Consider the following 23,061-nt stretch of genomic DNA (forward strand, 5'->3'; position numbering starts at 1 on the left):
GGTCCATACAGGTGGGGAGTAGGACTTTTCGATCAGTTCGATCAGTTCTTCGGACTTTTCGGACAGTTTTTCCACAGCCGAGACACAGGCTCGTAGGGAGGAAGAGAGATTTTCTTCATATTGCCAGAGTTGGCAAGCCATTTCATCCACTGTCGGTGCCTCTTCGTCTTTCCAAGTTAGTACTGCCAGTGGGTTGGCATACGATGATGGTGCGCTCCGTACAAACTTCCGCCACATGGGTCATGTGCAGTGGACTTCGTCTGGATCTCTGGGTAATTGTAAACTGTCCGGGTCATGATAAATCATCTCTAGCATGGCTAATTCCCTCAGGTACTGAATACCTCTTTCCATGGTGGTCCACTTGCCTGGTTGACATATAACATCTTCCTTGAAGGGATACCTTTCCTTCACGCCTGACAGGAGTCGCCTCCAGAGGCTGAGGGCTTGTGTCCCTTTTCCAATCACCTTATCAATGCCCCCTTCCCTAGCAAGTGATCCCAGCTGCTTGGCTTCCCTACCCTCTAATTCCAGGCTACTAGCCCCATTGTCCCAGCATCGGAGCAGCCAGGTGATAATGTGCTCACCTGGACGACGGCTGAAATCTTTTCGCATATCCCGCAGCTCACTCAGGGATAGAGATCGGGTGATTACTTCTGGTTCTGCCTCTTCCTCCTGTTCTCGTGATGACCCTGGTTCATCTTCATCCTTTGCTAAACGAACTGATTTTTTTGTATATTTCTTCTTCTGTATAGGAGTGACTGATACTGGCACAGGCTGGTTCTCCGGTTCAGCTGCAGTGCCCGTCACAGGCGTTGCAGTAACCGTAGTACCTGTTGCCGGGGCCGGAGAGGCTGCAGTGCCTGTCACGGGGGTCGGAGTGGCTGCAGCGTCTGTTGCAGGGGTCGGAGTGGCTGCAGTGCCTGTTGCCAGGGCTGGAGGGGCTGCAGTGGCTGTCATCTTGTTGTCAGATCCAGAGACCTTCACTTCCCCTTGAATAATGTTAAACAGAGCTCGGTAGGCATGGGCCAGGCCCCAGCACATTGCAGTGATTTGTGTCTCCCTGGAATTGTCGGGGTGACAGCATACTTTTTCCAAATGTTCTACTAGTTTTTCAGGATTCTGCACTTGTTCAAGGGTGAAGTTCCAAAACACTGGAGGTGCCCACCGTCCTAGGCATTTACTCATGCTACCCCACACACCCTGCCACTCATAACTCTGCAGCTTTGGGGCAGATCTCTTTGGGGCAGATCTCCTGAATAGTTGTTTAACCCTAAACAACGCCTGAACCACATTCAGGAACAAGCTAGTTCCTAACAATAGAACCATGTTAGTTTCAACATTCCAAAGATATTCAAAATTTTCAAAATTCTCAAACACTACTGTAATTAGCCTGGAGGAGGAGGAGGGGAAGGTGAAGGAAGGTGTCTCCCCCATAGATTGGCTCTCCGAGGAGAAAAGGTAAAGGGTGTAATTATTAACAGTTTCCGCTAGATGATAGCTCCCGAAGTACGGAGATAACGGCAATGCTGAGTACAAATACCGGATTAGTCCCACAACCGATAATTTTATCGTACCATAAACCAGTGTTACATAGTAAAGCAAAGCGAACACCTTAATCCACCTCACCTTATGGGTGATAAGCAGCAGCACAGGGACTATATATGGCAAGTGAGGTGATACATAACAAAACTCTAAGAACGAACGCCACAACTCTAAGAGCCAATAACCCAACATTGTGACCGGTGACCACTAAACTAATACAATACAACAAATAACAAATTCGTTTTAACACGCTCTGGTCAGATCTGTCGTTATCTCAACCCTTTGTGCCCCACGTTGGGCGCCAAAAAGCTGTCATGGTTTAACCCCAGCCAGCAACTAAGCACCACGCAGCCGCTTCCCCCTTCCCCCTCCCAGTGGGGTGAGGAGGAGGAAAGAGGGGAAAAAAAAAAGTAAAACTCGTGGGTTGAGATAAGAACAGTTTAATAACTAAAGTAAAATATAATACTAACAATAGTAATAATGAAATACAATAATAATAATAGTAATGAAAAGGAATATAACAAAAAGGAGGGGGAGGAAGGGAAAAAAACCAAACAAACAACAACAAAAAAAACCCACCAGTGATGCACAATGCACAATGCAATTGCTCACCACCCGCTGACCGATGCCCAGTTAGTTCCCGAGCCACGATCCGCCCTCCCAGTTAACTCCCCCCAGTTTATATACTGGGCATGATGTCATATGGTATGGAATATCCCTTTGGCCAGTTTGGGTCAGCTGTCCTGGCTGTGTCCCCTCCCAGCTTCTTGTGCCCCTCCAGCCTTCTTGCTGGCTGGGCATGAGAAGCTGAGAAATCCTTGACTTAGTATAAACACTACTTAGCAACAACTAAAAACATCAGTGTGTTATCAACATTCCTTTCCTACTAAATCCAAAACACAGCACTATACCAGCTACTAGGAAGAAAATTAACTCTGTCCTAGCCGAAACCAGGACAGTTGCCTGCCCCTTCTTCCAAAGGTCATAAACTCTCCTTTTTTTCCTGAGTTCCAGCCAAAGCTCTCCGTTCAGCCAGGCCGGTCTTCTTCCCCATCAGCTCATCTTTTGGCACATGGGGACAGCCTACTCCTGTGCCATTAAGTTTTCCTTCTTGAAGAATGTCCAGCCTTCCTGGACTCCTTTGCCCTTCAGGACTGCCTCCCAAGGGACGCTGTCAACCAGGCCCCTAAACAGGCCAAAGTCTGCCCTCTGGAAGTCCAAGGTAGCAGTTCTGCTAACGACCCTCCTTACTTCTCCAAGAATCGAAAACTCTATCATTTCATGATCACTGTGCCCAAGACAGCCTCCAACCATCACATCACCCACCAAGTCCTTCTCTGTTCGCAAACAACAGGTCCAGCAAGGCCCCTTCCCTAGTTGGCTCCCTCACCAGCTGTGTCAGGAAGTTATCATCTTCCACACCCTCCAGGAACCTCCTAGACTGTTTCCTCTCCGCTGTATTGTATTTCCAGCAGACATCTGGTAAGTTGAAGTCCCCCATGAGAACAAGGGCTAGCGATCGTGAGACTTCTCCCAGCTGCTTATAGAATATTTCATCTGCCTCTTCATCCTGGTTGGGTGGTCTATAACAGACTCCCACCATGATATCTGCCTTGTTGGCCTTTCCCCTGATTCTTACCCATAAACACTCGACCCTTTCATCACCATTGTCAAGCTCTAGACAATCAAAACACTCCCTAACATACAGGGCTACCCCACTGCCTCTCCTTCCTTGCCTATTCCTTCGGAAGAATTTATAGCCATCCATTGCAGCACTCCAGTTGTGCGAGTCATCCCACCATGTTTCCGTGATTGCAACTATATCACAGTTTTCCAGCTGCACAACGGCTTCCAACTCCTCCTGTTTGTTGTCCATGCTGCGTGCATTGGTCTAGATGCACTTCAGTTGGGCCACCTTTTTTGGGGGAGAAGCCCTAATTCCTATGTGACTGTTCTCAGGCGCTTCCGTGGTTTCTAACACATCAATAACCCTTGTGTCTTTGCTGCCGTGTGGATCTCCATCCCCTACCTCCACTGAGATGGCAGACCAAAGGACCTCGCTAGCACACTGTCCCTCAAACACTGGTGTGCCACCACCAGGCTTATCTCTAGCAAGCCTGGTTTCATCCCTTTCTCTCACTTCTTCCTCCTGTTTCTTTGCTGAAAGACTGGCTTCCTGATAATACTCTTCCTCCTCCACCTCCCTGACTAATTGATGATATGGACCCGTTCACCTCCTTGTCCACTGTTTCTTTTTCACTACTGGGGCAATTACTGTAGTTGTTGGTGTTTGGGTCCCTAGCTCAACCATGGTGTCCTCAGATGTGGTTTGGGTCCCTGTCTCAACTATCATGTTCTTAGATGTAGTTTGTATCCCGGTCTCAATCATGGCATTCTCAGATGCAGTTTGGGTCCCTGCCTTAACCACAGTCCTCTGATAGTCCTGAATTGTGGCTCGGTAGGCACAGGCCAAGCCCCAGTACAGTGCTAGAAGCTGCTGGTTTTCATTGGGGTAGGCAAGGCACCCTTCTATCAGGTGGCATGTCATTTTACCAGGAGTACTTGCCTGTTCAGGTGTAAAATCCCAGGCTATGGGAGGTGATAAACACCCTAGGAATCTGCCCGAATCCTTCCACACACCCTGCCACCCATGGACTGGTCACCTCAGGGCACATTTCAGTATCACCTCACCCAAAAGTTGTCTCCTCTTATGCCAGGCGTAACATGGGGCACGAGACAATGGCAGTTTTGAATTGAGCGTGCTATAGCTATAGTAGTTATTAAGTGGCAAGCTTCTGTGCGGGTCACAGGATTTGCTGACTGCACTGCTTATCCCTTTATTTTTCTGAGCTTGGGAACATGTTAGTACAAACAATGGCTCTGTGCTTTGCCCTGGCATTGATGCCCTTACTGTGCTGGGGGAGCTATCCTGTGGAGAGGATGAGGGAATACCTCAATGCCCACCCAGCCACTGTCACTCTCCTTCCTCAGTGGGACAGTGGGAGAAAATAAGATGAAAAACTCGTACGTCATGATAAAGGCAGTTTAATAAAGAAAAGCAAAGGCTGCATGCGGAAGCAAAGGAAAAACAAGCAAAAAAATTTATTCTCTAATTCCCATCAGCAGGTGATGTCCAGCCACTTCCTGGGAAGTAGGGCCTCAGTACGTGTAGCAGTTGCTTCGGAAGACAAATGCCTTAATAACGAATGCCCCCCCTCCTCCTCCTTTCTCTTAGCTTTTATTGCTGAGCATATGGTATGGAATATCCCTTTGATCAGCTGTCCTGGCTGTGTCCCCTCCCAACCTCTTTCCCACCCCAAGCCTACTGGCAGTTGGAGAGACAGCCTTGATGCTGTGGGAGCACTGCTGAGCAGTAGTCAAAACATTGTTGTGTGTTATCGACACTGTTCTTTTAGCTACCAATACAGAGCACAGCACTATGAGGGCTGCTATGGGGAAAGTTAACTCCATCCCAGCCACTCCCAATACAGCCTGCTGATCTTATACTGCACGCAACTGATATTAGAGAACAAGGTATGTTGTTTTTAAAAGAGTCAGACTTCAGGAAGAAAGAAAGAAAGAGACAATAAATCAGGCAGTTAGGCCATATTTAAGAACTGATATACTTTAATAGTGGAGGTTTTTTGCATTGAAAATGTAATACTAAGCCAGACTAAGCAGAACTCAAGAAGATTTTATTATAGACAGGATTAAAAAAAACCAAAACCTAAACAAAAAACTCTCCTCCAAACCCTAAAATCTAAATATACTTACTGTTCTGGGCTCAAATGTATACAGGGCCCTGAACACTTTAACCTGCCCTAAAAAAAGAAAAAAAAAATAGTGTCAATATCATGTTTTCTAAGCACAGCATACACATACAGTTCCCAAATCCAGCTTAACTCCTTTCCTTAACCCTTAAAACTGTTTGCTGGATGTATATGTGGTATGCTTATATCAATGAAAATTATGATGAAAACACTCAACCCAGCAGCACAGGTTCTGAAGGAAATGGGCAGTTGATAAGTGTAACCTGCCCCTTGTGCACACCTCACAGAGTCTTTTTGGCTCACCATGTAAGTCAGTGGAAGTGTTGCCATTGACTTCTCAGGCAAAGTACAGTTTGAGTCATATACACAACATCCCACCCATATATGGTGAATATATTTTTATTAATAATGTCAGATAAGTTAAATGCTACAGGATTATAAAATGAATAAAGAAATAAAACAATAAACAATGTCTGCACCATTTTCTCATTCTTGTAGTTGTTATTAATTAGGAAAACAATGCAATAGCACAGAAATTATTGCTGGACTTGAAGAAAAATGACAAATGATCATCAAGTCCTACTTATGTAATGTACAACTGATATGGTCTCCTGTTTAAATGCTTAAAATAAGATATATTCAATTCCACTAAGTAGGCAATGTTTATTTTAACATAAAAAAACCAATATAGGTGTATTTCAAGAATACAAAGCAGAAAGCATAAGAGGAGTTTGGGAAAAGAAACAAGTATTTTACATTATTAGCTGAACTGCTGAAATCTGTTAGGTTATGTGATAAAAACTCATCTGCACATCCACAAAGGAGTACAGAGAGACAATGGCTGGGGCTTGATGTGAGCAGCCATAAAGGTGGCCTGGTTAGAAAGGGAAAATTACTGAACAGAAGAAAATGTCTGCTGAAAAATACTAGCAGAGAAATTGCCTGCCAACCTGAGAGCTGTGAGCCTGGGAACTAGGCCTGTGAACCAGAAACATCCTTGAAAAGTGAGCTGGCTTCTTTCAAGTATAGCTGGAGTACCTAGAAACCGAAGACATCCTGAGATACCATTGATAAGTGCAAAAAAAAAAGGAACTGTAACAGCAACTTATAATCTGAAAAAGTGGAAACAGTCTGGGAAAATAAAAAATGCTCTGAAAGAACAGAAAACATCATCATCTATTGGTTATTCCAGGTGAAAAATAGAAATTAACAGCATCCATTGGCTGCTCAAAGTGGTGGTGTCCTACATCCTCTTATGTCTCTGATATAAAAAGGACTTAATTCTTACCCAAAATGGAGCTTCTCTCTCTGAGAACTTCCCATGCTCCACGTACTTTTCCTTTCCTAAACAGGTTGAATTCCACACGAACTTTCTACAAGATCTTGGACTCTCACTGGGGACGCCTGGCTGACTCCAGATTCTGTGATGCGGATCATCTCTGAAGTGAGACTCTGTCTGTTATCTTATTGGTCCCCCTTTGGGCCCACTTCTGGGGTCGGTTTGGTGTGTCCTCTCACCTCTGGGTTGGTTGGGTCCCCCTCTGGGATCAGTTTGTCCTCCTCGTTGGAATGGTTTGGCCCCTTCTGAAATCTAATTCACTTGATACTGGTATTACTATATATCCATATAAGTAATCTATCATAAGTATATCTGCTGTTACATTGTTGATAAGTTGCTTCACTAATGATAAGTTTGTAGTAACCTGTAATAGTTGTCCTGGTTTCGGCTAGGACAGAGTTAATTTTCTTCCTAGTAGCTGGTATAATGCAGTGTTTTGGATTTAGGATGAGAATAATGTTGATAACACACTGATGTTTTTAGTTGTTGCTAAGTAGCGCTTATCTTAAGTCAAGGATTTTTCAGCTTCTCATGCCCAGCCAGCAAGAAGGCTGGAGGGGCACAAGAAGCTGGGAGGGGACACAGCCAGGACAGCTGACCCAAACTGGCCAAAGGGATATTCCATACCATATGACATCATGCCCAGTATATAAACTGGGGGAGTTGGCTGGGAGGAGCAGATTGCTGCTCGGGAACTAACTGGGCATCGGTCAACGAGTGGTGAGCAATTGCATTGTGCATCACTTTTTTTGCATATTCTAATTCTTTTATTATTATTATTGTCATTTTTAAATTATTATTATTATCATTATCATTGTTTTTCCTTCCTTTCTGTCCTATTAAACTGTCTTTATCTCAACCCACGAGGTTGTTTTTTTTTTGATTCTCTCCCCCACCTCACTGGGTGGGGGGAGTGAGTGAGCGGCTGCGTGGTGCTTAGTTGCCGGCTGGGGTTAAACCACGACACCATCCCTTCACAGAGCTTGTAGACTTATGGTCTCCTTTTGATAAGCTTTTGAAGTATTTTTTTACATGGAGAAATTAATGAGTAAAATATCAAGTGATACATTGTTTCCAGCAAAACATATGTGAACTTTTTATGAATTGAAAGGGATGGGAAGCGAAGGGTTAAGACTTAATGAGCACCTTTGAGGAGAAGGAGAATGAATTTCAGTATTGGCAGTCCCTGAGTGACTTTATTCAGTAAGTTTAGCCGTGACTCAGGGGAAGGAATGAACAATGAAATCACCCAAGTTTGCAGATGATACTGAGCATTCTCAAGTAGCCTGATATTAGGCCAGTGGCAAGGAACTTGCTTTCTCAGTTTTGTGAGATCCTTCCATGGGTAAAAGGGGTAGATGAGCTTTGGTATAGATTTATACATCTATGGAAAAATAATGTAAATCATTTATCTAAACGTACATGGTACTGAATTTGTAACTTGTAGTTACAGCTCAGCGAAGAGATCTTTGACAGTTCTTTGAAACCATTAGCACAGTGTGGAGCAGCAATCAAATTGTTAGGTAGGCATCTTATGAAAGGTTATTGAGAAAAAGACAGGTGGTGCTACTTTGCTGCTACGTGAAACTGGTGGATCCACACTTTCAGTATTGTGCAGTTCTGGTTTCTGCATCTGGAGGGAGGACATAGTGGAGTTGAGAGAACAACTGTGATCAAGGCAATGGAGCAACTGCTTTGTGAGGAGAGACTAAAAATGCTGTGACTCTTCAATTTGGAGAGGAAAAGTGATGGGAAACGATCAAGGTTTACAAAATCTTGAAAGTGGTGAGTCAAGTGGATGCAGAACTAGTATTCACCAAATCCTACAATACTAGTTCTAGGGGACACTTTAATCACTTAAAACAGATCGACCAATTAAATGAAAATGCTATTTCACACAGCAGATAGTGAGCTTCTGGGATTTATTGTCACAGGAGGCAGACAGTACTGGCAGGTTCAAAAGGGATAGGGGAAAATTCATGTACAATGGATCCATAACGAGCAGTAAAAGAAACAGGCAGGGATGTGCCTGGGATGGACTGCAGAAAGTGGCCAGGCTCGTGTGTGGTGCTAAAATTGCATGTCCTCTTGTCAGTTGCTACAACAACTCACCTTAGTAGGAAAAGGCAATGAACTCTCCTGAGTCTCTTTGGAAGATAAACTATCTCCTCAGGTGCTGTTATAAAAGTTTACAGACTTCCCCTGCAACATTTGCCTCTCTTCAAGACTTATGCAGTATGTCGGTAGAATGCTTTGAAGATGGCACAGTCCCTGACAGAAAAAAATCTAGTTTGCCTCAGCAGCTGGCTCTTTGTGCTAGCTGTAAAGTGGTTGGGGAGAGCTGCAGGACAGGAGTCAGTGTTTTTTTTGTGAAGAAAAGATGTTTTCTGGAAGTAGTGTCACCTTCTGCTGGCTGCAACTTTAGGCTGTTGTAGCTGAAGGAAATCTTTGCTGAGTGTCTTGCACATGCTTAGAAACATGGTGGTGATAGAAGTGTCACCGTTATAGTTGTCCTGGTTTCAGCTGGGATAGAGTTAATTTTCTTCTTAGTAGCTGGTACAGTGCTGTGTTTTGGATTTAGTGTGAGAATGATGTTGATGATAACACTCTGATGTTTTCAGTTGTTGCTAAGGAGCGCTTATCTTCAGCCAAGGACTTTTCAGTTTCCCCTGCTCTGCCAGCAAGCAGGTGTGCAAGAAGCTGGGAGGGAGCACAGCCGGGGCAGCTGACCTGAACTAGCCAAAGGGATATTCCATACCGTGGAACGTCATGCCCAGTATATAAACAGGGAGGAGTTGGCCAGGAGGGGCAGATCGCTGCTGGGGCATCGGTCAGCGGGTGGTGAGCAACTGCATTGTGCATCACTTGTCTTTTCTTGGGTTTTATTTATCTTTTTTTTTGTTATATTCCTTTTCATTACAATTATTATTATTATATTTTTTATTATTATTGTTAGTATTATATTTTATTTTACTTTAGTTATTAAACTGTTCTTATCTCAACCCACGAGTTTTACTTTTTTTTCCCGATCCTCCTCCCCATCCCACTGAGAGCAGGGAAGGGTGAGCGGCTGCATGGTGCTTAGCTGCTGGCTGGGGTTAAACCACGACAATAGTGTAGAAGGCTAACGGACTAAGTAGAATGGCTTATATACAGAGAGCAGAGAAGTGCAAGGATGGGACTAGTTTGACAACTAAGAAGGTGACTTCATCATTATGATGCCAAAATAAGGGAAAGAAGATGATGATGTAGTAGGAACAAACATTTCACAAAACTATTACTCCCTATCTTTCAAAGGTAAGTCTAGAAACTAAACTTCTTAACTCTGAACACTATACATAATTGAGACAGATGTTGATTTTGTCACATACACTGTTTCCTATCTTAGGAAAAAAGATGGAAAGGGCGCTTAATGTGACCTTGGGAACAATTAGCCTTTTGTCCACCCCACTGGGAATAATGTCTTTGTGCTTTCTCTCCTTCACAGCCACCAAACACTTTTATAGTCAAAACTGACCAATCAGTTAACATAGTTGTATCAATGAGAGAGTAGTGTGAGAGTAAAGAAAAGTGGAAAAAATGGGAGTGTGTGTGTTTACATTAAAAGGCTGATGCTCCTATTTCCATAGATAGAAGGTTGGTGTGCTCAAAAATTTCTCTGTTCTCCCATTCTCCAGTTATATCACTTGATTTATTTAAGGACAACTACCACTTCCTGCCAGCCTCTAGACAAAATAATGATGTATGGCAATGCTCTTCAGATCCTCAAACTGAGGAGGGGTTTGACCCTTAAAGGAGGTCCTCTTTGGTAAGAGCTGAGAACTTCAGAGCAGCTAGGTAGGCACGTGTTCTCTTAAGGTATGCTGCAAAAGCATTTCAGAGTAATTGTCACTGTGTGAGCAATCCCAAAAAGGTATAATTTTCTACAGATTGGGACTAGCAGTATTCCACAATAAAACTTGTCTCTCTCTTTGTGATAGCTAACATAAGGATATTGAGTAATTTACAAGGGAACTGATCCAAAAAATTGTCTGGGTAGCTGTCTATTTTTTTGGGGGGGAGTGGGTTTCTTTTGTTAATCTGGTCAAACTGTCCTTGCAGAAATTAACCGAGACTAATAGTAGCTACGTAGCATCGTAGCTAGACCAGTAGCAGCATCGATGGCAGATAGATACATGTAAAACGCCGAAAAGATGGAAAAAAAGCTGAGCACAACCTGCTACCTCTGCACGCACGCACCCACCCACCCACCTCACCCGAGCCGTGCAGGGTCAGGGTCAGGGTCAGGGCCAGGGCCAGGGCCCGCGCCCGTCCCTTCACCTCTAGACGGTTTACTTCTGTGCCTACACCAGGCATCCCCGCCACTACCTGTCTTCTCGTGATATTCCTTGCCCGGGGAAGGCTAACGCGCGGGGAATGGTGCTGAGCACGCGCACCGGGCTGATTCCGCCCCGTGGCGGAAGTGAGCTAATGTGCGTGCGACTATTAGTCGTGGTTGTTGTTAGGATGTCTGTCGCATGCGCTGTGGCCTGCAAAGCGCTGCTGTTGCAGCCCAGGAGCGAGAGGGACTCACTGACCAAGGCGATGCGCAAGGGGCCGTGACGAGGCGACGGGGAGGGGGAGCGGAAGCAGGAGCAGCTGCTGTGGCTAGGAGAGTGTGGGGGCGGTGAGCGAGAGGTGGAGGCGATGGCACTTCCGAGCGACGAATGGCGGCGGCAGCCGCAGGAGTCGAAGGTGTTGGCGGCGGCCACGGTAGTCAGGGCAGAGGAGGAGCGGTTGGAGCGGGAGCATTTCCGGAGGATCATCAACGCGTTCCGATACTACGGGTAACCGAAATGTGCTGCTTCGTATACACGGCCATATAGCTCAGCTCTGTGATGGGGTGTTGCCCTTATAAGTCCTGAAAAACAATAATAGCTCCTACTGGCAAAGAAATGCACGTGGTGTTTTGCGTAGTCGATTGCCGGGGAAATTTTTGAAACACTTGTAAATTTGCAGAAGAAATAAGGTTGTCTGAAAGCACTGATGGATGCCATTTTGTTATAACTAGCTATCTAGGCATTTGTTGAGTCAGAAAAGTGCTAGATAGCCCTTTTAGGAATGAGATAAATGAAAGAAAAAAAAACCCAACCCCTGACTTGCTACCTGAATCTATAGAATGAAGGAGAAAACATAAGTAATTCAAATGGTGGAGGGAAAAAACCAGACTTGGCTGAAAAAAATCCAGTCCTTGACGGTGTTTTGGGGAAAGGGAGGAATTATTTTTTTGCCTGGATCAGTTACACAATCAATTTCATTGTACTCATAGTTGAGGCTATTAAAAGAAGGCAATTTAATGGTCTTAGTGGGGCCACCAAAACTCCAGCATGGTCTGGCCTTGACCATTATGATTCCTTCAGAAGCAATTGATTTTGAGGATCCTGCTTTCAGCTGCCCCATTTCCACTCCACATTCCAGTTTTCCTGTAGCCAGAGGTTACCGTGATATTCAGCTGGTTTATCACACTTAAATTGTATTTGTGAAATAATCTGGCTATTTTTATGGGTTTGTGGGTTGATTGTTTACTGAGTTGCATCATTTTGTAGATCCATGTATTAGGTTGTGATCACTTGTGCTGGAAATGAGAGGATGGGGATGGAGCTGTAAAACAGTGGTCCTCTTAAACTGTAATGTGTTGTTAAAAGAGTGGTAATGTGGAACTAGAGCTTAAAACAATCATTTTGCCTATAAAATTCTTGAGAACTTGTTCTCTAGTAAGGAGTTATGAAGTCTGACCACTTTCTGAGTTGAAAGAATTGGATAGTTGTAATTGGAGTAGCTTTGAGTGAATTCTTTGTATTTATAATATGTATTGCTGCTAAATATCTGAAGACTTTAATATTTTTATTTTTTTTCTTCTTAGAACTAATATGCATGAACGGGTGAACAGAACAGAGAGACAGTTTAGATCTCTCCCAGATAACCAACAGAGTCTTCTTCCTCAATTCCTTCCTCACCTTGATAAGATTCGGAAGTGTGTTAATCATAATCAAGAGATACTACAGACCATTGTCGATGACTGCATTCATATGTTTGAAAACAAAGAATATGGAGATGTATGTTAAAATGAACTTTTTCGTACTTCAAAACTAAATTCTGTACTCTCTGGGATTTTCTAGCTCTGCCCTGGTTACATTTTAAAGTTAACTTTTCAGTTGGCTATATAGACCATAAATGGTATTGTATATCTTATTGTATGTTATGGCATCCTAAATTAGTTAAATTTTAGGTAGTCCAAATATTCTGAATGTTAGCATTTGTAAAATATAGTGCAATTTTTGCACTACTTATCTGCCTTTCAATGTGGCATCTAGCAAAAAAAAAAAAATTGCACTCAGACTTAAAAGACTGTCAGTGATAGAAACTGAAGTCTTTTTTGGCATCTGCAGGCTAGGTACAGTTCTAGGCAGCTTTAGTGTGAGTTTTCCATGCTGCATCAGTAACGTAGAGGGATCTCCCTCTTATGGTGAGCAGTTCAGTCTCATCACTAGCAAAGTCCTGATCCTTTCCTGAATAACTACTAGTTGTGCTCAGTTATGCCATGCTGTATGTTGGTTTTGTGATTTGGACCCTGGTCTCTTGGGGGCTGAACTGAGACCACCAAACTCAATCCATTTAACAGGGCTGGGTTTGAGCCCTGGTCCCAGAAGTGAGAGGTAAGTACTTTGTCAATTAAAACTCCCAACAGCCCTAATACCATGACTTTTTGTCTGTTTCTATTTTATTTTCTGTTTTTCAAGATTAAAGATACTTGGTGCATTTTTCATTAATTATTTTTTTTCCCTGCTTTAATCAGGGAAGAGGGAAGATTACACCAGCTTCGACGTTTGACATGGATAAATTAAAATCAACTTTGAAACAATTTGTGAGAGACTGGAGCGAAGAGGGGAAGCCTGAGAGAGATTCCTGCTACCAGCCAATCATTAGTGAAATTGTAAAGAACTTTCCAAAAGAAAGATGGTAAATAGTATTTTAAGACTTGCTTTTATGTGGGCATACACTGTTGTACAAAAATAACAAAAGTTTTTATGGAGTAAGAAAAGGCTTGGTTTTAAAAATACAGAAAATACTGTGAATGCTATGGAATTCATTGTTTAACTGAGGAAGTTTGTTTTTAGTAGAAGGTATTGGAAAAGAGCAGAATCATAAACTTGACATGGAATTAAGCCAACAATAAAAACTTTTTTTTTTTTTTCTGTGGCTTGATATAACAGGGTCCATGATAACTTTTCATGTAATAGTCTTCAGGAGGTTGTGGAGTTAACCCAGTGGTGCTCAATGAGTTAAAGTTTACAGGTTAGCAGACACTCAGAGTGCAGGTTCTGGTTCTGCAGATTAAGGGAAAGGCCCTTATGACAGCAGTAAGTACAAGTATTACCCTTCTTGGTGGAAGGGGAAAGAAAGGAAGAAGACTCATAACCCTCAGTGTAGTTTTATTGCACTTAAAATTTATAATACAAATGCTTAAATTTAGCCTTGATTTCAGACAGATAATACAATGCAAGTCTTGTAAAAACCATTGCATGTGTGCACATACCTTTGTAACTGCATTAGCTTATTAAGAAATGCTACCAAAATAGTAATTGTTGTGGGGTTTTGTGCTGATTTTGGCTGGAATGGAGTTAATTTTCTTCATAGTAGCTAGTATGAGGCTATGTTTTGGATTTGTGCTGAAAACAGTGTTGATAACAAAAACACCCCTGTGTTATTGCTGAGCAGTGCTTACACAGTGCCAAGGCCTTTTCTGTTTCTCACCCCACCCCACCAGCGAGTGGGCTGGGGGTGCACAAGAAGTTGGGAGGGGACACAGCGGGGACAGCTGACCCCAGCTGACCAAAGGGATATTCCAGACCATATGACGTCATGCTCAGCATATAAAGCTGGGGGAAGGAGGAGGAAGTTGGGGGGAGACACGACATTCGGAGTGATGGCTTTTTATCTTCCCAAGTAACTGTTATGCATGATGGAGCCCTGCTTTCCTGGAGATGGCTGAACACCTGCCTGCCGATGGGAACTAGTGAATGAATTCCTTGTTTTGCTTTGCTTGCATGCGTGGCTTTTGCTTTCCCTATTAAACTGTCTTTATCTCAACCCATGAGTTTTCTCACTTTTACCCTTCTGATTCTCTCCCCCATCCCACTGTGGGGGGAGTGAGCGAGCGGCTGTGTGGTGCTTAGTTGCCGGCTGGGGTTAAACCATGATGAGTTTTTAAGGTGACTTTAAGTAGAAGTATACCAGTAGAATCTAGGAAGAAATTATTGCTGTAAGAATTCTATAGTTAATGTTTTTGCCGTTTAGTCAGCCCAGTTATCATAAAGTACATTCTAGTTTAAATTTAATGCTCTTAAAATGGGAAAATTATCTAATACTATGTGTGTTTTGATATCACTTGTGAACTTTGTACTCGTAAGCATAACAGGTCAGAGCTTAGATTTGCTATAGCTGGGAGCTATTGTGGGTTTCCTTCGTTCTCAGTAATTACTAATAATTCACTTGTACCAATTTGAAAATACCTTCCACTAGCCATCTCTTAATTTTCATGAGTGGGGATTGCTAGTGGTGGCAGAACATGGCATGGATTTTGATATGGTCAAATGGACGTGTCGGACGGATTGCTTGGTTTCTTTTGCTTTGGGCTAACTTATCTCAAGGTGGATGCATCACCTAAGATGTTTTATTTGAAGATGAATTTTCTGCAGTATACTGAAAAATAAAACTTTAATACCCTCCTTTGTTTGATGCAACACATCCAAGAACCTTCAATTGTAGAAAAAACTACAGTAAGTTTAGTTTTTACACATTTAGGTAAAACAATTTTTTAAAGAAATCTCCCTAGCTAGGAGATTACCTAGGAAAAGCATTAGAAATAGAGATTCTTTCCTTTCTATGTCTGGTCTGATAGTTTACATATAACACTTGGTAATTGCCTCTTGGAAGATGTGATATTCAGCTGGATTTTGACCAAATGTAATCTTCATCTCTAAAACTGGCTTTCAATTTTGACTTCATGGAAATCCTCCTTTATTTCTTAGTTTATAGGTGGACAATGCTAATGTGTTGCATATCTGATATAAGACTTTGTCTGAAAGCCAAACAAATTGGATAAAAACTGGAGAAAGTGCTTAATTTGTAAGATACAGTGTATTTCTTGTGCCTGACAGGTCAAATCACTGTTCTAAAAGCAAAACTTCAACTTCTGTAACTAAAAAGCATAACTTTAAATAACTGTATTCAAGGAAATAATTATAAAGGTTTACAAGAAGTAATTCAAGAATTATTGCTTTTACTCCTACCTCATTGATCCTTCATAGGAAGTAGTAGTGCCATCTTATTTTTTTTTTTTATACAGTTTGTCTAGGAGATGATCACATTTCTTTTCGGATATAGACTTTGTTTATTTCCAACCTTTTGTAATGTTGGTAAATTACAATAGTGTGTTTTATCCTAGCTAAAACTGAAGACCACCTTAGCTGTAGAGGGTTACAAAATAGAAATGCTCAAAAACCTGCCCTTTTTTAGCAGGCTATTTGAAACAAGAAACAGAAGCATCTTAATTTCATTTTACAAAGGCAGTAATGCTGCATAAATTGGCTTATTCACTCTTTAAAAAAAACTGAGGAACAGTTAATAGGTCTTCAGTGCTTAATAGCACCCTAGATGAGGTAAAAATGAATTGAGCATTACAAATTATCTGATGTACCTCTAGTGTAGATCTATAGGAGAGATCATAGTTCTATTTTGAAGATTAAAATTATTACTTTCAGTAGTTCACGTTTTGGGGTTGTTTTGGGGTGGTTTTTTTTTTTTTTTGTATGTTAACATTTAAACCTTTTGGTTATGGAAGAAGTAACTGATCTAAAGTCTTAGAGATGTATGACTGAAGTTGGAAAGTTTTGACTTGTACATTTATCATCAATAAACTTTATCTCAAAACTTCAGATTGGTATGAGGAAACAACATCTGGTAACAGGTTGTATGATTCTGAAGTCAACAGCTTTGTGCTACTTCACTAGGAATTCTGGTTTTGTTGTCTGTTGTTAGACACAACTAATGTGATACCACTTCTGTCCCTGTTGTGATAGCTCTGAAATACCAGTTGGGGTTTTTTTTGTCTTGGTTTAGAACAGTCTCTGTTACAAGTTTGAGTTTCTGTTGAATGAAATGTTTTGTATTTTAAAAATGTGTATTGCATGTCTGTCTATCTAAAATTTTAATACGTGATCACAATGGAGATGTGGTAGCACTTCTGTAAAACCCATCGCGCTTTTGTGCGTGCGCTCATTATTGTCCCCAGATAACTCTGTTTCCCAGGGTCCAGAAGCTAAATAGAATAGTTCCCGTTGGAAGGGACCTCCAATGATCATCTAGTCCAACTGCCTGACCACTTCAGGACTGACCAAAGGTTAAAGTATCTTATTAAGCGCATTGTCCAAATGCCTCTTAAACACTGACAGGCATGGGGCATTGACCACCTCTCTAGGAAGCCTGTTCCAGTGTTTGACCACCCTCTTGGTAAAGAAATTTTTCCTAAAGTCAAGTCTGAACCTCCCCTGGCGCAGCTTTGAACCGTTCCCAGGCGTCCTGTCACTGGATACCAGGGAGAAGAGCTCAGCACCTCCCTCTCCACTTCCCCTCCTCAGGAAGCTGCAGAGAGCAATGAGGTCGCCCCTCAGCCTCCTTCTCTCCAAACTAGACAAACCCAGAGTCCTCAGCCGCTCCTCATAGGACATGCCTTCCAGCCCTTTCACCAGCTTTGGTGCCCTCCTCTGGATGCATTCAAGGACCTTCACATCCTTCTTAAATTGTGGGGCCCAGAACTGCACACAGTACTCCAGGTGAGGCCGCACCAACGCTGAATACAGCGGGATAATCACCTCTTTTGACCAGCTGGTTATGCTGTGTTTGATGCACCCCGGAATGTGGTGTGGTTTGACTCCTATTGAGCCTGCTGTCGACCAGCACCACCAGATCCCTTTCTCTCCTGTCCTGATTTCGGCTGGGAGAGAGTTAACTTTCTTCTTACTAGCTGATACAGTGTGGTTTGGATTTAGTGTGAGCATAATGTTGATAACACACTGATGTTTTAGTTGTCACTAAGTAGCGCTTATCCTAAGTTAAGGTGCTTGGGCATCAGTCAGCGGGTGGCGAGCAATTGCATTGTGCATCACTTCTTTCTTGGGTTTTATTTCTTTTTTTTTTTCTTTGGGTTGAGATAAGAACAGTTTAATAACTAAAGTAAAATAAAATATAATACTAACAATAATAATAAAATATAATAATTGTAATGAAAAGGACTATAACCAAAAAAAAGTTCATATAATGCAATTGCTCGCCACCTGCTGACTGATGCCTGAGCAGTGATTTCCCCCCCCCCCCCTTCTGGCCAACTCCCCCCTGTTTATATACTGGGCGTGATGTTCCATGGTATGGAATACCCCTTTGGCTAGTTCAGGTCAGCTGCCCCGGCTGTGCTCCCTCCCAGCTTCTTGCACACCTGCTTGCTGGCAGAGCATGGGAAACTGAAAAGTCCTTGGCTTAAGATAAGTGCTACTTAGCAACAACTAAAACATCAGGGTGTTATCATCAACATCATTCTCACACTAAATCCAAAACCCAGCACTGTACCAGCTACTAGGAAGAAAATTAACTCTATCCCAGCTGAAACCAGGATATCTCCTTAGGAGTAGGCTACCTCTTTGAGGCAAGAAGCACAATAGTTCAGGAGTACCTATTCTCTTTGTGTGTTGTGAGGCTTACTGTTGGTGTCATCTCAACCTTATGGAAGAGGTAAATTGCCTGCCAGGGAAGGCTGACTGGCCAATCTGGGTTTTTTTGTTTGTGGTTGGGTTTTTTGGTTTTGTTTTTTTGGGTTTGTGTTTGGGGTTTTTGTTTTTTTTTTTTTTAATTTGTATTACTATTTTTATTTTAAGTTTTGGTAGGGAGCTGTTGTTTCAGTTTGAAGGGGTGCATGGACAGGGCCTGAACTGACCTTAATGAAGTTATTTTGGCTGTTGTATATATGGTGGGTGCAAAGTATTTTTTTCCTATGGTGAGGACTGGCTTTGTGTGGTCACGTGGGAAGACAGCCTGTGGATGGAATCTCAAAGTGCAGTTTTGCGTTTACTTAGACTTTTTTTTTTTTTTTTATGGCTTCATCAGAATTGTTTCTAACTAACATCACTTGTATTGCTTCCATGCATTGGAATCGTGAAAAAGGAATAGAATTTTTTGAAACTATCCAAATATGTTTTGCTGCTACATTATAGCTCCGTGCATGCAGATATCGTGTTGTTGCTATTCTCTGCAAGATCAGCCTGTATCGGTTCTGTGGGTATACAAGGAATAAGAAAGGAAACAGTGGAATGTTTTATACGCTTGCACTCTTGGGATGCAGAACAGATGCAAGCAACGGTTGAAAGCAGCTGTAAATTAGAACAGTCTTGTGAGTAGGTTCTAATGTTATTTTGTGTTTCAGTCCAGTCTCCTGACAAGACTGTCATTCAAAAATAAAAAAGGCAAAAGCTGTTTCTGGCTCCCATTCCTCTTCAGAAATAATTCTTTCTTTCTGTTTAGCACAGGATATGTTAGTAGGCTGGACAAAGCAGTTTAAGTGAAGTCCCATGCGATAAAGGTCTTCCTGAAGAAGCAATAGATTTCCTCATATTGAAATTTCATCATGTATTTCATGTCACAGTCTTTCTAGAATTGTTTGCATTCTTGATCAAGCCTTCTGAATTTCTTCGATCTGAATGAACCATGATCACTGTTTTCTGTAGGAGAAAATAGTAAAACATATATTTTTATTTCTTGATGAAATGTGACTAAGCATTTTTATGGGTAAGTGTAAACTTGGAAAACTAGATGAGTGTACTGAGGGGGATTACTTTACACTTTCTTGTCCAAAAGGAACCAAAGAAACGTTAAATCTTTAAGTTAGTTGATATTATTCCATAGCCAAGAAATATTTAAGTATTTTCTCCAAACACTTTATTTATTAACTTGGCCTCTGGAACCACCTATAACTTGAAATTTAAATCTTAACACCTAATCCAGTATTTGGCTATATTTTCAATATACTGCCAGGCCAGTCCAAAAGAAGTAACTAGTACTTTAGTTTCCTTTTTATTTGAAAAATGTATCTTGCTCGTTCACAGCTGAGCTTGAGTATACTTTTTCCATGCACTCAGTCACATTTATAGTGACCTAAAAGCTTCTGTCTTATAGGAATTTTAACTTGACATAAAATGTATTTGTTCTCTTAGGGTTTTTAATCTCGTACAGATTTGTGCTTTAGTCTAAACTCCACTTGAAACATTGGATTTACTAGTAAGTGATGTCTTCAGTGTTATTCTGGTCCACAGAAGCCTTTGCAGGTCTTGAAATAGATATATATAAACCTAAACTGCCAAGTTTGCAGAACAACTGCTCTTTGACTGACTGTATTTTTAGTTACCTTCATTATTCTATTTGAAAAGCAGTTATCTTTTAAGAACATCACTGAAAATAGAATTATAGTAAAATAATGAAAAATACTATACTGAACACTGGATCTGTTTGCTGTCTGAATTTACAAACATTACAGCGATAAGACTTCAGGAAAGAATGAGATTACAGATTCCACAGTGATTCTATGCCAATGTTTCCACTGGTCTTCTGTGTATAAGGTGTATATTTCTGATCACTTCTGAGTAGATAACATTGAATTGCAGTGTTTAGTTTATGAGTATGTCTACAATTGCATACAGTAATATTTTTCTCTTTGATGAAGTTGGACTAGATAATTGTTGTAGGTACCTTCCAACTGAACTATTCTATAACATTTTTCCCCTTCAGCACCTTTAGGTTTCTTTTGTTAAAGCACAATAGGTATAAAGCCTATATTTTTATCACATATTTTTTCCTTTAAAAATTGATACCACGTGTCCTGATTTCGACTGGGATAGAGTTAATTTTCTTCCTAGTAGCTGGTACAGTGCTGTGTTTTGGATTTAGTGTGAGAATGATGTTGATAACACTCTGATGTTTTAGTTGTTGCTAAGTAGCACTTATCTGAAGCCAAGGATTTTTCAGTTTCCCATGCTCTGCCAGCAAGCAGGTGTGCAAGAAGCTGGGAGGGAGCACAGCCGGGGCAGCTGACCTGAACTAGCCAAAGGGGTATTCCATACCATGGAACGTCATGCCCAGTATATAAACAGGGGGGAGTTGGCCGGGAGGGGCAGATCGCTGCTCTGGCATCGGTCAGCGGGTGGTGAGCAATTGCATTGTGCATCACTGGTTTTTGGGTTTTTTTTTTTTCTTTTTTCCTTTTTTTTCTCTTATCTTTTTTTGTTATATTCCTTTTCATTACTATTATTATTATAATTGTATTTCTTCATTATTATTGTTAGTATTATATTTTACTTTAGTTATTAAACTGTTCTTATCTCAACCCATGAGTTTTTACCTTCTTTCCCGATTCTCCTCCCCATCCCGCTGGGAGCAGGGCGGGGGGAGTGAGGCAGTGGCTGTGTGGTGCTTGGCTGCTGGCTGGGAATAAACCATGACACCATGCTAAAATCTTCAGGAATGGCATTAGGTTTTTAAAACCTGAAAATATATCAAACTGCAAAATGCAGTGCTCATAATTTATGCTGAACAGTACAATGTTAGCCCTCTTTCCTATCTTTGCCTGCACCCCCTGACTACACCTATAGGCCAGTATTTCTCCCCTTATGCCCTGCAGATGTTTAAGCTTTTGGGGGACCCCTAACCAATACCGGAACTCTTCTGATCTGTGGCTTAGAAACCCTTCTGCCGCTTGCTAGTTTAAGGCTAATTTCATTGTGAATAACCTTTGGTGGTGTTATCAGGGTTGTGTGTGGGGTGGTTAATTTTTTTCGCTACTGCTGCTATTATGTATTTACCATAGGAAAGCGGGTCTTTCTAGCCTCCTAAATTGTGTTATGACTCTTTAGCCATTAAAAAAGTAGCTTCTGTGCAATTTAATTGTTAGCAGTTCCAATTCCCAGTTTTTCTTTCAGCTGATTTTTAAGATGTAGTTCAATGTTACAGCTAACACATAGCTGCTATGAAAATGGGCCTTGGCCATGTGCTCTTGCTGTGTCCTTACTGCTCAGATAAATGCTTGTCTGAGTCTTCAGTGAGCTGGTTAGATAGTTTTAGCTAGGTTCTGTTTGTGGTGTGTTTTGGTGTTTTGTTTTTGGTGGTGGCTTTTTTTTTTTGTACAGTGCATTTTTTTTTTTCCTACTAGATTATTCAGCTGGCTCTTTTTAGGCATTTGCTTCAGAAAATCAGTGGTGTGGCTAGAGGACCCCCTTTTGACAGCACCTAGCCATCAAATAAGTTATAGGTTCAGACTGAGCCTTCAGAAAATGTGGCAACACTAAGCTATTGACTGTTGATAATGATTCAAAAGTAGCATAATATACTGCAATGGAGTGCTCCCACTACCACTGGATTCATACCCTAATTTTTTTTTTTTTTTTTTGAAATCCATCAATAACTCATTCAAGTCTTTGAAAGCCAAAGGAGCACCTTTTTTTTTCTTTTTTTCTTTTTTTTTTTTTTTTGGTAGCAAAACACTATCAACACCTGTTACACTGAGTTTGCTACATACCTAATTTCTCTGATTATAGATGAAAAAAATGCTCTTGGACACTTGCTTTCCAAAATGTTACATGTTGGTGGACTCAGATTTGATTATATTTTGTGCTCTATTAGCAGGTGCTCTATATGCTGAAATGAAACTGATGGCCAGCACAAGTCCCCTAGCAACCAATATAAAGAGTATAGATAGGAATTAATTTGTTAACAAATTTCCAGACAGACTTCAATCCCATAATAAAGGCGCAGAGGAAAGTACAGTTAAAAACAACGTTTTTTTTTCTAGAGAGATAATTGGGAAAACTTAGTTCAGAGATACAAAAGCTTTATATTGTGAATAAAAAGATATGAGCCAATTCCAAGCAATTTAAAATCAACTCACTTGCCTGTTTGAGGCTTTATCTTGTTTCAGTATGAGTAAAGGTACAGATTTTAAACTGGTTATACCTGCATACCTTCTTGTCAGTAGGCTGTTTTGAGAGAGTAGCTTTTCTGATTAGTATGTGACATCTTGGAAGTGGTGTTGGAGATATGCGAGAAACAAAAAGAAAGGATGCTACTTAGTTAACGAGGCAGGACCTTGAGAAGAGATATACGATGACACCATAAGTCAGCCGGGTAAAGACATACCAAGATAAGCACAGGGGCAATCAAAGAGCTACTTGAACTGCGAGTGAACTATCCTAACTAACATACTAGAAAACCTGCCCTCGGGTAGGGAGAGCCCCCTACCAACAGAAGCCCCTTCCTCACAGAATATGCGCAGTA

At 41.6% G+C, this 23,061-nt stretch overlaps 1 protein-coding gene across 1 annotated transcript in view; it reads left to right on the top strand.

Moving 5' to 3' along the window:
• The first annotated feature begins 11,157 nt into the window (after positions 1 to 11,157).
• LOC127028008 (carnosine N-methyltransferase-like) overlaps positions 11,158 to 23,061 on the top strand; it is a 30,574-nt gene continuing 18,670 nt past the window's right edge. Inside the window, 3 exon segments of the mRNA XM_050913838.1 lie at positions 11,158 to 11,477; positions 12,554 to 12,746; positions 13,487 to 13,650. Of these exon segments, the coding sequence (XP_050769795.1) occupies positions 11,158 to 11,477; positions 12,554 to 12,746; positions 13,487 to 13,650 (677 nt within the window).

Source organism: Gymnogyps californianus, unplaced genomic scaffold, assembly GCF_018139145.2.
Source record: "Gymnogyps californianus isolate 813 unplaced genomic scaffold, ASM1813914v2 HiC_scaffold_131, whole genome shotgun sequence".
Classification (NCBI taxonomy): Eukaryota; Metazoa; Chordata; class Aves; order Accipitriformes; family Cathartidae; genus Gymnogyps; species Gymnogyps californianus.